Genomic DNA, 15,330 nt, shown 5'->3' on the forward strand with positions numbered 1-15,330 from the left:
CTGCAATGTGTTTGGATTATCTTTCTCCTTGTTGCCCCTACACCAAATCAAAATTTTCAGAAATGGCACTTTTCGATATTCTTGATTGTATGGACCTAGAACAGGCGCAAAAGATCAAACTGGTTGATTTGGTAAAGGAGTCATGTTTAACGATTCGATCGTTTCAAATGCTCAGCAAGGAGGATCTGACTGGTATGGGTTTCCCCCATCCAGCCATTATCGAGATCAAGGATCTGATAAAGCAAAGAGGAGACACGCCACGAACGCCAGTTGTAAACGCGGAGACTCCAAGTCCATTGCATGTAGAGACGCCATCTACAGCTAGCAATGAAAATCTTTCTATGCTGACGGCTAGCGAACTCAAGAGGTTGACTGAGACTCTGGATCTCAAATCAGCTGCTGGCCTCCGTGAATTTAATCGCGTGCTGGTTGCAGAAATGGTAAAGGTAGCTGTCGTTCTTTTCTTTTTTTTTGAAATCCTCAATCTAAAAGTAATAACTTGAATCGAAAAGAAGACTTCAGATCTAAAACTGAAAATTGAAATGATTTTAGAGGCAGCCTACAGATCAAGCACTAACCCCGTGCAACAAAACAAAAATCAAATACGCCAACATTGCCATTGAAACGTATCCTGAGTTGAAGTCAATTGATGCCTCCAATTCTGCTGTTAGTTTGCGTTTAGTATTGTATCTTGTTTTTGGTTATTTTCTTCAAATAGTATTTGTGTTTAGTCCGTGTTCTTCAAACCGTACTATGCGACGTACGAAAATGGTGTCCGTCGTGTCCATCCGCAATCGGGGGCGCTTGAAGAGCACCTAAAAACCCTTAGAGCGAAGGGCAAAAAATTATTTCTGAAGAATGGAGGTTCCTGTTTTTCTTTTTTTTTAAATAATCAGAACGGCCGAGTAGTCTATTTTTTTGCTTTGCTCGTAGGAACACCCCCGCCAAAACGAATCAGAAAATCCGCTGAGGTAAACGAGGAGCCCATAGAATTGGGTAAATTATTTGAAGTTTTCTCAGGAGAGGGCATCGACTATCCACTAAAGCGTGAGGAGACGTTTGCGGACAGAAAGTCTTTGTTGCAGACACGGGGCGTGATTGATTACGACCTTTATTTGTTTACAATCGGACTTGACCTTCGGTGCTTTGAGGAAGTAAGTTTGTTTTTTGGTGGATCGCCTCTCCTACAAAAAATTAAGTTCTAAATTGTAAAATGGATTTAGGTGAAATCTGAGTTCCGGTTATGGGTGCCCTCTTTCAGCGAGAAAACATTTTCTCATGTTTTCCAACCTGTGGTGCCACAATTGATTCTTCTCGCAGAGAAGGCGCCGCCAAGGGAAAGCATGGACAAGCTGACTTCTCTAAAAGCTCAGAACTGTAATATTTAATATATGTCAATTTAATTTGCTGTAGGCTTCTAACGTTCAATTTTCACGTTGTTTAGTGAGCGATCCCGTGTTTGCGCTCCGCGCTCTGCCGTTACTTCTTCCGGTTAAACAATCGGTTGGTAAAGAGAAGCGGTTCACGGTTGCGGAGCTCATAACAAACGCTCGTAATGCGTTCATTGTGGAAATATCGGTTAGTTTTTTTTTGCAAGTGTTTTGGCTTCTAATTTTAATGCGTGGGTTCAATATTTAGGACATCGGTAATCTTGATGCTGAATCGCGTCAGCATAAAGTGGGCACAATACTCTGCTCCAATTCGCAGGTATAATTAAAATAAAGGTTCATCGTTTTTTCTCTTTTAAAAAGAAAATTGTGTTCAGGTGTTTGTCGTTGGACCAAAATCTGTGCTTATGGTCTCAAATGTCTTTGAAGCTGTTGACATCGCCTTCCGACTGTTCTATGTGCTGAACTTAAAATACCCTGAAGCAACGAGCATTGTTTGGTCTTATATTCAAATGGTTCTCTTCAAAATTATGGGCGGAACCGTACCAACTCAAGTTGACGCATTTGTACGTCAATTGAATAACGTTGAAGTTGACAAAGAAAACTAATTGATAGCCTACCGCTAACTTAAAAATGTTGGATTGGGTTGTATTGAATGCATCTACTGTTGCTACTAAAACTACTTCCATTGAGTGTTGTAATATTCTGGTTTCTGATTTTTGTTTAGAATTAACACAAAATTTGGTACTTGAAGAAGAGGTCAATTATAGCTTTAACTCCGACTCACAGGGTCTTCATGAACCTCTTCTTCAGATTTGAAATGGCGAATTTCTCAGAAATTGAGCACATGGTTCAAGAGTACTACGAAGTTGCGAGTACTGACTGGGTTTTGTTGGAAAAGCATGTGGACAGTGATGGGGCCAGAAGTCACAGAGCAATAGGGAATGATGAAAGAATTCGTTGCTCGTCAAAATCCGCTTTGCATAAGTATATGGATGAACTGTATCAGGTTTCTCTTAATTTTGTTTCGTATGAAAAAGATCTTAGATTTAGTGAAGACTCAAGTCGTGGATATTGTGGTTATAAAGTTGTGGCAAAAAAAAATTTCCAAGTTGGAGAGATTATTCCTGGATTGCATGGTGTTCTGGCATCCTGTCCTGAAAACATAGATTTCAAATTGAACTTCTCAGTGGTCAACATTAATAAAGTTTCTTATTCACTTCAAGGTCCACTATCTTTCGTGAATCATTCCTGCAGGTCAAACTGCAAATACAAGCAGATTAAAGGAAAAAAAGGTGCGGTTTTTCTATCAGTATGCAGTCCTATTGAGACGGGAGAAGAATTAACAACTTTTTATGGAAAAGGTTTTTTTGGTGAGAATAATCAGTACTGCTTATGCCCTCATGTAAGTCATCATGTATCCAGAAAGGTTAATATAGACCATGCAATTTTATGCAGTAGCAAAACAAGAAGTGGATTATCAAAAGTAAATGTTTCGAGTGTTTTGGATGACGCTGAAAATCAAGTGTATGAAAATGTTCAGATCAATGCATCAAGAAATGCTGAGTTTTATAATACCGAGGAGGTCAATGGATCGGAAATTGTTGATAATGTCTTGGTTGAAAATAATAGCATGACAAACGCTATTACAAATGAGACCCACGTTTCCCATGTTTCAGGTTTTCCTGCAGAAACGGAAGCTGATAACAGTGAAGATATGGATAATTTAGTAGGCAAAGCTAGGTCGTCGCAGCGCATCAAAACTCAAAAGGAGATCCCTTTTTCATGTGACAATAAACTATTTGAAGTATTTTGCGAGTTTTGTCAGACAGGCTCTGTTCTGTTAGATTCAAATTCGTTCATCCCCCACTTAACTAAGAATCATAAACTAGAAGCGGTGTTTATTTGTCCGCTTTGCGCTCGAGACTTCGCAAGTTTCACAAGGTTTGCATCTCACATGCGCGAACACATCTATCAACTCTCCGTAGAGAGACGCAGCAAATTGGCTTTAGAAGTTTCAGAAGACTCAGCTGTTGGTTCAACAGACGGTTTTAATTTACATCCTGTTGCGGAGCCTGTGAGATGTAAATCTACGTTTTCAATTAAAAAAGCAGCAAAAGTTGCTGTAAAATCTATTGTCAACACTCCTGTTTCTGATGACACAACTGTTCCGGACTTTCCTTTTTGTTCTCAGTCGCTGCCAATGTTGTTACCAACTGAGAACCTTTCTAAACCGGTGACTATATACAACTGGCCGCGTGATAGGTTTTTTTATTCGCTTCAGCAATTGGAAATTTTTACTTGTAAGCAACCTGCATGTAAATATGATGGTTTAACGCTTCTAAATTATCATTTTCATATGAGTAATGCCCATGGATCTTCCTCTACTCTTTTTTGCTGTTTTTGTTCGAGAGAGTTCAGTAGCTTATTTCGACTCCGCAGACATGTAAGAGATAATCATAAGAGCGCACAACCTGTCGCAAGTGAAAAGGATCAGGAAGTGTTAGGTGGACAAATGTTGGACCATGAATTAGAAGAGGATGATCCGAACGAAAAAGTTTCTAGTTTAGGTGTGAATGACTTCGACTCTAGGCTCAAAAGGTTAAATTTCAAGTCTTCGTCTACAGATATTCTTTTGCATAGTTTAAGAAATTCGGCGTCAACATGGAACCAATGCTTCGCTTTTGCATCTGCTGCTGAAAATATCACTAATGATCTTATTGAGACTGTTAAGTTATCGCTCTTAAAAATACAAACTGAAATTCCAGAGGTTTCAGAAAACGAAACTTTTAAAAAATTGCTTGAGTCTTGTTCTGTTGAAGAATCGCCGAAAAGTCAATATCAATTGCTTCGTGTTCTTATGAAGGAGTCATGTTTTGTTAGTCCTGAGGATCTGTTTTTTGGCACACAGTTCGAAATTAAGAATGTTAATGGTGTTCCTCGCTATAAAGAAGTTGAACGTTGCGGTCAGTTTATTTCAATAACAGAGGTGTTAAAAAATGTCGTGCTAGTTCACGATGAAATTTTCAACGTTTGTTCAGCTTACGACCAGTTTCTCCACACTCTCAGTAAGTCTGGCACCCTTTTTGATGGTATGCAAACAAAAGGTAAACTGGAAACAAATAGCACAGCAATAGCAGATGTTGATACGTTTGCCAGCGGTAACGATGGTGAAATAGTTTTCCGTATATCTTTGCAGCTTTACTTTGATGAAATTGAGCCCGTGAACCCCATTGGATCGAGAACTACGATTCATAAAATTGGTTGCTTTTACTGGAATTTTAAAAATTTACCACCCTGGATTTTGTCTGATATGAAATTCACTTTTGTAGTTGCTTTGGTACCCTACCTTGATGTAAAATCTTTCGGTTTTAAAAACGTGCTTAGTAAAATAAGGAATGACCTGAGAAAGTTGGAGACAGGTATTAACGTAACTACAAACGCTGGACATGAACTGAAGCTTATGGGGAAAAACATGAACTTTGTTGCTGATAATCTTGCCTATCATGCTGTTTTTGGATTTGTCGAAAGCTTTTCTAAGGGTTCGTGTTGCGAAAAGTGTACTACGCCGCAGTCTGATTTTGCCTCGGTTTTCGAAGAGAATGTTGCAAAACTTAGAACACCTGAGTCATGCCGAAATGATGTTGCTGTAAAAGGTTCGGGGGTAAAAAATTTATGCAGTCTAGAAACAAGTTTTTTTGACCCCTATAAAAATTTTACGGCCGATTTGCACCATGATATTTTCCAGGGTGGCCTAATGCACACTGTTAAAATTGTTTTACACAACCTAATTTTTGTTTCCGGTTTCTTCACATTAGAGGAATTAAATGAACGATTAAACAATTTCGACTATGGCCGCGACGTGGACGGTAAACCATCGGAGTTTACCGAAGAGAGGTTAATTGTTTTCTTTTAATAAATGTTAGGTAATCTTTTTCTGAGATTTTTTTGATATTTTTTTAGAATCAAAGAGAAAACAGCAAAGACTCTGAAAGAAAAATACGACCAGGTGTTTACACTTTACCGCTTCTTGCCGTTGCTTGTCCACGACCTCGTTCCATGTGGGAATGACATCTGGATTTTTTTGCTTGAATACTTCGACTTGGTTGCGTACCTTCTGAGCCCATCTTTCAGCGAAGCAGACTACAGCATTCTTGCTGTTCTTATCCGTTGGTGTTTTTCATTTCCCTGATTTTTTTTACACTGCTCACCTTACGAACACCCTTCTGTTTTAGATGAACACTTATCGTTGTTCGTGGAGCTGTTTCCTGATTCAAGTGTAGTCTTCAAACAACATCGCCTCATACACTAACCAAATGTTTTACGCGCTTCCGGTCCTTTTGTTTATCAGAGTGTGCTTCGTTATGAGAGAAAACATCAATTTTTTAAAAGATTGACCCATATTATATGTAATTTTAAAAATATATGTAAGAGTTTAAGTTTGCGACATCAAATTTGCCAGTTTAATGATTGGCGTCATTCACCACCTTTCAAAAAACATGATTTTCCAGGCTCTTCAGTAAAACATCTTTCAACTGTTTTTGACTCTGATTTTGATTACAAAAATTTTTTTGGTTGCGACGAAGCGTTAGTTTCGAAACACGCTGTGATAAGGGGGTCAAGGTATAGTACGAATGATGTCCTAATAAGTTCTGTATCATCTGATAGCATGCCTATATTCGAGTTGGTCATTTTTATTGTCGTCAATTGAAGTCAAGTTTATTTCATATGTGAGCGGATTGTTGTCAAAAATTTTGACTCAACTTCAAGATCCTATACTTTTAGCAAACAAAATTTGCCAGGTAAAACCGTTGTTCCTTACCGCGACCTCTTTGACTTTCATCCACTTTCTCGACACTCTTGTTTTGTCCCTGGTTGTTCATTTTTGCATATTTGTTTGCGGCATAAACTGCGTTTCAATAACTTTGCAGAAATGTTTGACTCAATGGTGTCTGAGTAAAACGTTAAATACGTGGTATGTTTTTTTAGGTCGGACTTTTTTGTCATTTTTCGCTCTTTTCAAAAAAAATTTTCGTTCTTTTGTTTTTTTATGCGCTTGTTTTTTTTGACATTTTTGGGATGGATTTTGAAATTTCTCAGCTCTTGCTTTGTTAATACTTTTTCATGATTTTTTTGTTTGTTTTGAGGAATGGACCCGGACTTCAGATGTGGTATCATGAGAACAGACGAAACGACTTTAGACTACAGTATACGTCTTGCGCAACAAATTGACAATGGAATGGAGCTAAACCAGAAAATTTGTTTCATTGGTGACTCAAATATGCGCGATTGTTTCAAAAGCTTTAGTCATTATGAAATTTTGAAACCGTACGCGCATCTTTTTGAGCTTCATGTAAAAGGAGGTGCTAAGATATCTCACCTTAGAGAAATATTCCACAAAGTTGCTCATTTTCGTTTCATAATAGTTGGCTTAGGTGGTAATGATCTAAATTCAACTGCAGAAGATGACATGTTAAAAAACTTAAAAAACTTCCTATCGCATTTGCCCGCTAAAAGACCTCAGCCAGTTGTGTTCTTTTTGCAGTTGTTCCCCAGGGGTGACCATTTGAAAAAGGATAATGGTGCTAAATTAGTCAAGTTTAATGATATGCTGAGATCTAATTTTCCGAATGAATATCATTCGACTTCATCCTGGGTCTCGAGGTGTCACTTTAGGAGAGACTCTGCAATCTATCATTTTGATAAAAAATATCTTGGTCTGTTCGCTAAAGTGCTGTGTAAGTGTTGTGATCACATCATTCGCAAGGCATGTGTTATTGACTACAGCAGTAATCCTAATGATCCATTTTTTAACTTCTAAATTGTTACGTCAAAAGAAAACATCCGAAAAACTTCTCATATTGTTTCTTCAATAAACTTAGCGCTTGAATTAGTATGCTTTTATTTAATTTAAACGGATCTTCTCAACTAGTCTTCCACTAATATTCTATCCGATCAATTGCTTTTGTGCTGTTGTTAAACAACTCTTATTAATCAGATTTTATCTTTTTAGAAAAGTTCTGAAAAAATCAAAAAATATCTTGTATTTAATTTAGCTTATGCATGTCCTCATTGATTTGCTCTTGTGCTATTGCTAAACAACTCTTAGTAATCGGACTTGCTTATCTGCTTTAGAAACAAATGTGTGCTTGTGTCATAATGTGCTTCAATAACAGATGTTTATAGTGTGTTCTCTGATTATGAATTAATAATTTGCTTTAGAAAAAAAAGCACAAAAAAATCTTGATTTTATTCAAGCTTATGCCTTTTAGCTCAAACAGCGGTTATAACATGTCTTATCTTCACGTTACGTTCTGTTTAACTAATTAGAAATTAATAATTTGCTTTAGAAAATTAAAAAAAAAACAAAAAAAATCTTGTTCACTTTAATTTAGCTTAACTTTATTTCGCTTCTGAGCTTAGACATTTAGTTTTTCATGTCTTTAATTGATGTTGATCATGGTGTTGCGTTGTGTTCACTTTATTTGTGCGTTGTTCATTTTATTTACTGCTAACAATAATACTGTTTCTCTAAATTTAACTTTTGATTTATTATGCTTTTACTTTAACAAAGCTTCTTAACAAATCTTCAGCTTTTAATATTCTCTCCAATCATTTACTTTTGTGCTGTCGCTTAACAAACAATAATAATTGCATCTTTTTATCTATTATAGAAACAGTGGTCTGCTCATCTCATAGTTTGCTTCAATAACAGATGTTTATATTCTGTTCTCTCACGTTTGTTTTAAACTGTCTCACCCCTAATCTTTGTTTACATTCTTTGTTTACATTCTTTTATATTCTTGTTTACATTCTAGAAGTAGTTCTGATTCGCTTTTATATTTTTTCATAATTACTCTCCCTTGCTTTGATTGATAAATCAAAGCAAGTAAGGTCTTTCTGAAAAAAAATTAACTATTTTTAGTTGCTTGATTGCATTTAAATATTTCACTGCAAAGTGGATTTTCTTTTTGTCTAATTTAGTTAACAGGTCACAGATCACTTCATCTTTGCGTACTAACCAGATTGCATTATCTTTGTGTTACTTGCTATCCATCCGCAGCTCACCATTTTAAAATAAGCGTCATGTGCATTTTTGTCATCTACATACTGCTTTCCTCCTTTCAAATTACTAAGTAATTGCTTTGATTGTCATTTAACTTAACTCGCTTTACTACTTTTACTACCTGTCCAGTGCTTATCTCATAAAGAGCCCTAACGTATTCGAACATATTTAACGATTAAGTGTCGAGTTTATTCTTTGGTTCTTTGCTACATTTATTGGTGAACATTTATCAAGTATTTTTAATTAATGTTGGTAACCCCTGGGTTTTTTGAGTTGCAGGAATATTGATATCCGGGCCGTTTTGCTGCACAGCATGGACTTTTAATTAGATTAATCATTGCAAACAGTGTTTTGCTCTACAGCATACTGTTTGTTGTCAATGGGTGTTTTGCTTTTCAGCATACCCGTTATTGGTTAAGTTCCTTTATTCCTGCAACCAAATTAACTATACTCTATCTTTATTAGCATTGTCCTCTCCATGAGCCGCTTTGTTCCTTTAACCATACCGCATTTATTACTCACATTCATTTAACTTCATTTTCATTCTTCTGTTTGCTTTGTTCAATAGATGTGCTATATATAAAACATTCGTTATCAAAATGAACTCTAGTTGATTATAGTAACATTTGTGTGTCAATTAGTTGTAGGAATTTTAGTTCCTTAAGCCATTATTTTGTTTCATAGTTCGAAAATTCGTCATGTCAAACGGTGTTTTGCTCTACAGCATACCGTTTTATTGCGAATTGGGATTTCATTTTGGGCTTAACCACTTTCGGCTGAATGTTAGTTCCTACAACAATTTGACAATTTGCTCTTCTAAAAACATTTTATTTGTTCATATTACTTCATTTTGATGATTTTATTTGCTTCAAAAGCTGGGACCACTTTCTCATGCAAACTTCATTTATCATTTAATTTACTTCTATTTCCTACTTGTTCCTGTCAGATTAGGGGTGAGACGAGGTACGAGCTCTCAGACATTTGAATGTGTTCTGGTTTGCTCAAATCCTCAAATAAAATACGTTGATTGAATTCAAGACACTATTTTCTTGTTTTTTGTTGTTATTATCTTTTTCAATGTTCTTTGAAAGTGCTGCAATGAAAATGAGTTCTTTGTAGCGCTTACAGTGGTTTGTTCATTGTCCTCAGTTCTTTCTGTTGTTCCATAGGAGCGCATTGTTGATCATTGGTTTTTCATAGCTCTTATTGAATTTAAATCTGTCTCGATTTGATTGTTCGGCTTGCTTGATTTGTGTTACTCACATCTATTGTGTCCTAATGAGTCGTTTCTGGTCATTTTTGTTGTTGTTTGTTTGTCGATTTTTTGCTTGTCTTTTAGCCTAAAATAGTTAGGTTCTTTGTTGTTATTCTTTGTCATCCTTTTTTGTATTTTCATAGAAGCGCTGTGATGAAAACATTGAGGTTTTTTGAGAGCGCACAGTTGTGTTTCTTCTCTAAATTCTTTTTCTAACCCAAAGAAGCGCTGTGAAGAAAACATGTCGTTTTTCCGAGCGCTTACAGTGCTTTGTTCTTTGTCCTCAGTTGTCGCTGTTGTTGCATAGAAGCGCATTGATGATCATTGGTTTTTTAGGCCTTTTTGATTTTACATCTGTCTCGATTTGATTGTTCGGCTCGCTTGATTTGTCATTTTTATTGTTGTTTGTCAATTTTGTCTTGTCTTTTAGCCTAAAATAGTAACGTTTCTCTTTGTTGTCGTCATTTGTTCTTTGTCCATAGAAGCGCTGTGATAAAAAACATTGAGGTTTTGTGAGCGCGCACAGTTGTGTTTCTTCTCTAAATTTTTTTTCTAATACAAAAAAGCGCTGTGAAGAAAATATTGCGTTTTTCTGAGCGCTTACAGTGGTTTGTTCGTTGTCGTCAGTTCTTTCTGTTGTCCCATAGAAGCGCATTGATGATCATGGGTTTTTAGCCCGCATTGATTTTATATCTGTCTCGATATGGTTGTTCCGCTTGCTTGATTTGTCTTTCTCACATTTATTGTGTCCTAATGAGCTTTTGGTCTCATTTTTATTCTTGTTTATTTGTCGATGTTGTCTCGTCTTTTAGACTAAATTAGTTAGGTTTTTCATTTGTTGTTGTTCTTTGTCATCCTTTGTTGTTTGTCCATAGAAGCGCTGTGATAAAAACATTGAGGTTTTTTGAGCGCGCACAGTTATACTTCTTTTTTAAACTTTTTTTCTAATCAATAGAAGCGCTGTGAAGAAAATTTGATGTTTTTCTGAGCGCTTACAGTGGTATGTTCGTTGTCCTCAGTTCTTTTTGATGTACCATAGAAGAGTATTGACGATCATTTGTTTTTTTAGTCTTTATTGAATTTAAATCTGTCTTGATTTGATTGTTCGGCCTGCTTGACTTGTCTTTCTCACAACTTATGTGTCCTCATGAGCTTTTTTCTCAAGTCATTTTTATTGTTTGTCAATTTTGTCTTGTCTTTCAGCCTAAAATAGTAAGGTTCCTCTTTGTTGTTATTCCTTGTCACCCCTTGTTGTTTATACATAGAAGCGCTGTGATAAAAACATTGAGGTTTTTTGAGCGCGCATAGTTGTGTTTCTTCTTTAATTTTATTTTCTAATCCAAAAAAGCGCTGTGAAGAAAATATGGCGGTTTTCTGAGCGCTTACAGTGGTTTATTTATTGTCAGTTCTTTCTGTTGTCCCATGGAAGCGCATTGATGATCATGGGTTTTTTAGCCCTCATTGATTTTGTATCTGTCTCGATATGGTTGTTCCGCTTGCTTGATTTGTCTTTCTCACATTTATTGTGTCCTGTGTCCTAATGAGCTTTTTCTTTTTCTCGTTTTTATTCTTGTTTATTTGTCGATTTTGTCTCGTCTTTTAGCCTAAAATAGTTAGGTTTTTCGTTTGTTGTTGTTCTTTGTCATCCTTTGTTGTTTGTCCATAGAAGCGCTGTGATGAAAACGTTGACGTTTTTTGAGCGCGCACAGTTATACTTCTTTTCTAATTTTTTTCTAATCCATAGAAGCGCTGTGAAGAAAATATGATGTTTTTCTGAGCGCTTACAGTGGTATGTTTGTTGTCCTCAGTTGTCGCTGTTGTTGCATAGAAGCGCATTGATGATCATTGGTTTTTTAGGCCTTATTGATTTTACATATGTCTCGATTTGATTGTTCGGCTCGCTTGATTTGTCTTTCTCATATCTTTTGTGTCCCTATGAGCCTTTTTCTAAGGTCATTTTTATTGTCGTTTTCCAATTTTGTCTTGTCTTTCAGCCTAAAATAGTAAGGTTTCTCTTTGTTGTTATTCCTTGTCATCCCTTGTTGTTTGTACATAGAAGCGCTGTGATAAAAACATTGAGGTTTTTTGAGCGCGCATAGTTGTGTTTCTTCTCTAAATTTTTTTTCTAATCCAAAAAAGCGCTGTGAAGAAAATATGGCGTTTTTCTGAGCGCTTACAGTGGTTTATTTATTGTCGTCAGTTCTTTCTGTTGTCCCATAGAAGCGCATTGATGATCATGGGTTTTTTAGCCCTCATTGATTTTATATTTGTCTCGATATGGTTGTTCTGCTTGCTTGATTTGTCTTTCTCACATTTATTGTGTCCTAATGAGCTTTTTCTTTTTCTCATTTTTGTTCTTGTTTAATTGTCGATTTTGTCTCGTCTTTTAGCCTAAAATAATTAGGTTTTTCATTTGTTGTTGTTCTTTGTCATCCTTTGTTGTTTGTCCATAGAAGCGCTGTGATGAAAACGTTGACGTTTTTTGAGCGCGCACAGTTATACTTCTTTTCTAATTATTTTTAATCCATAAAAGCGCTGTGAAGAAAATATGATGTTTTTCTGAGCGCTTACAGTGGTATGTACGTTGTCCTCAGTTCTTTTTGATGTACCATAGAAGAGTATTGACGATCATTGGTTTTTTAGTCCTTATTGAATTTAAATCTGTCTCGTTTTGGTTGGTCCGCTTGCTTGTTTTGTCTTTCTCACATCTATTGAGCGCTTACAGTGGTTTGTTCATTCTCCCCAATTCTTTCTGTTGTTCCATACGAACGCATTGGTTCTCTTTTGATTAATTTGGTCCTTGTTTTTGTGAATTTTTTGGCTTGCCTTTTTTCTACTTTGCACGAAGCTAAAACTACAACAACTTTTCTGTCTCTCGCGCGATTTCAATTTTTTTAACCATATTTTCCCCTCTTTTGCTTTTCTGGCTGGTTTTTGTTTGCTGGGTTTGTCTTCGTTGTTTTTTGTCGCCTCTGCGTTTTTGATTTTGTTTTTGTGCTTTTTTTTTTTAACTTTTTTGAGTTTTTATCAGGTATTTTTGTGCTCTGCTCTTTTCCGTTTTTTTTCTTTGCGTTTCCCACCCCACCTTGTGCCTCCCCTTTATCTGCCCTTTTCTTCTTGCGCATTACCCCACCCTTTTGTGTACTCACCCTTTTGCCCAACCCCGCGCCTTGTTCCCACTTATTCCTATTATTGAGCATTTTGGATGCCCCGTGTCTTAGCAGTTTTCGGGTCTCTGTTTTTTTCCCTGGCTGATAGAGTCTGGTGAACTCCTTCTGGAGAACAATGCACCGTCTCTGTTGGTCAGGGAAGCTCAAGAGGCCCATGCAAAAGCTGAGACAATTTTGCATCCTTCCCTGCTCAAACCCTGTTCCTCCCACGACAAAACGTGCAGGTAAATTTACCTAAAAATGCAGGTAAATTTACCTGCACGTTTTTTAGAGTGTTTGCTAATGATCAGATTTAAGATCGCTCTTAGAGCATATTCTTGCACGTGTATTTTATTAAGACACCGCAATCCCTGGTACGTTTTTGGTGGTTTGATCATATCCAATTTGGAAATAGGACCCCGACCTGGTCTTGCAGGAACCTTGCAAGATAGGACGAGGTTTCGATAAAATCTCGAGCAAGATAAGCTGTTTTCACAAGACTGACGCTTTTTGTTTCAATAGTCTTTCTAGAAGCGCCTTTCACTGTACAATTAAACAAGCAGATATCTAAAATAGATATGGTACTCACAAGCAGAACTGTGATTATAGGCACCTTGCAAGATAGGATGAAGTTTTGATAAAATAAGCTCTTTTCACAAGGCTGACGCTTTTTGTTCAACAGTCTTTCCAGCAGCGTCTTTTATTTACTGTGAATTTAGGAAAACAGGTATATAAAACAGATATTGTACTCACAAGCAGAACTGTTTGAGGTAATTCTCCAGACTCATGTCTGCCAGTTGAGCAACTGAGTTGTTGCACTTCAACATCTCCTCTTTGAATTCTTCTGCCATTGGACATAGTTCCTCTGTCAATCCAAGCGCGTCCATAAAACCCTAATCATAAACTACAAATTCATCAAATTTAACAGTGATTCTCAGGCATATGTACTTATTTTCAATAGTTTTCATATTCACCTAATTCATTTTTCTTTTTATGCAAGCTTGTGGCGAAACACAAATGCAAAAGTTCTTTTCCAAGAATCGAACATTTTCGTTGGCTGGTCCATATTTATGTTGCTTCTCCAAAATAATTTTATATTTTGAATTGTTTCATTTTGAATGATTTTGTCGTTTTATTAATTGCTACCAACAACTGTATAATAATTTAGCACAAAAAATTGTTAATGTTTTTCAAATTTTCGTTTGTAATTCTTTACGAGCGTCTACCGGTACCAAAGAACAACTATTGTCAAAAATGTGGGTAGCACTTCCTCTCGCCCTTTCGTTTTTCGGAAAGCGCTTAAATATCGTGAAATTAGTTTCGACACGGCAATCAAATAGCCTAAAATGGAAAATGTTTAGAAAATATGTTATAAGTAGCTGCGTTCGGCACTCAGCGCATTTCGCAAATTTTAAATCGTTTTGAAGTGACGCGTTACCGAAGTGAAGCACAGTGTACCCTGACAGATAAGTGTAAGATATTACTATGCAACAAGGCGGCTCGTTGTGTGCGTTCGCCCATGATGTTCCGACCCGAGCTCATCTACAATTTTGACTTAATTGTCAACCAAATGAAGAAATAAAAAAATAGATGTTTGAGTTTAAAACAATGGTTACACAACCTATCTGATAATTGAATAAGATAATGCCATGCCTTATTATAGAGCCAATGAGATCTGAACTTAACAAGACTACGAGACAAAAAAAACCAAAAAAATTAGCGAAAACTAAAATTTCACGGCAAAAACTGAATATCTAAATTTAAAAGCACATAGTAACAACGTCAAACTGCAGTCAGATAAATCCTTAACTACTCAAATTTACTTTCCTCTAGCTGTCCAGCGGACGGAAAGTTTTCTTAATGAGACTATGTTACAAGTCAACAAAGAGAACGATCAATGAGGCGAAACTCAAAAATTAATCAACATTTTTTAAAACGAGAAATTTCAAAAGTCTTAAAAATCAATACCTTTTAAATAAATGATCCTTGATAAATTACAAAAAATTTATTACAAAACCACAAGGACTTGTCTTTGATTAGGCTTAGCCATAGAAACGAACAAAAGAATGACTCAAAAATTTACAAATGATTTTCGAAAACACAAATTTTGCCACCATTAAAATCATTAGCTAATGTCTGAATATTATGTATTTTTAACTCAATCGTTATTTCTACCTATTCAGCTGAAGGATTTATACTGAGATGTTAAGCAGGTTTACTCTAGCCACATTTGAAAACCATTGGCACCCGTTATTATGCGATTGTTTTGAGGTAAGAGAAAAAGAAATACAAAAATTCATGACTCGAAAAACGCTCAAAAAACGCATATTGTTCAACAGACAAAGCATCGGTAACAAATATTATCAGTAGAAATGTTTTTTTTTGAAATACAAGAAATTGGATGTGACCTCTCATTGACGAAAAGAAGTTGCAATTTGACAAAAAGAACAACAAAAACAGAAAAGTTTGAAA

General features: G+C 36.1%; 1 protein-coding gene across 1 annotated transcript in view; it reads right to left on the reverse strand.

The window, feature by feature from the left end:
* The window catches only part of LOC142339809 (uncharacterized), a 55,033-nt gene that overhangs the window by 23,119 nt on the left and 16,584 nt on the right, over nt 1-15,330 (reverse strand). Inside the window, exon 4 of the mRNA XM_075390092.1 lies at nt 13,612-13,751. Within this exon, the coding sequence (XP_075246207.1) occupies nt 13,612-13,751 (140 nt within the window). The remainder of the gene's footprint in view (nt 1-13,611; nt 13,752-15,330) is intronic.

The sequence above is a fragment of the Convolutriloba macropyga genome, chromosome 5 (genome assembly GCF_964194025.1).
Source record: "Convolutriloba macropyga chromosome 5, txConMacr16.3, whole genome shotgun sequence".
NCBI classification, from domain to species: domain Eukaryota; kingdom Metazoa; phylum Xenacoelomorpha; order Acoela; family Convolutidae; genus Convolutriloba; species Convolutriloba macropyga.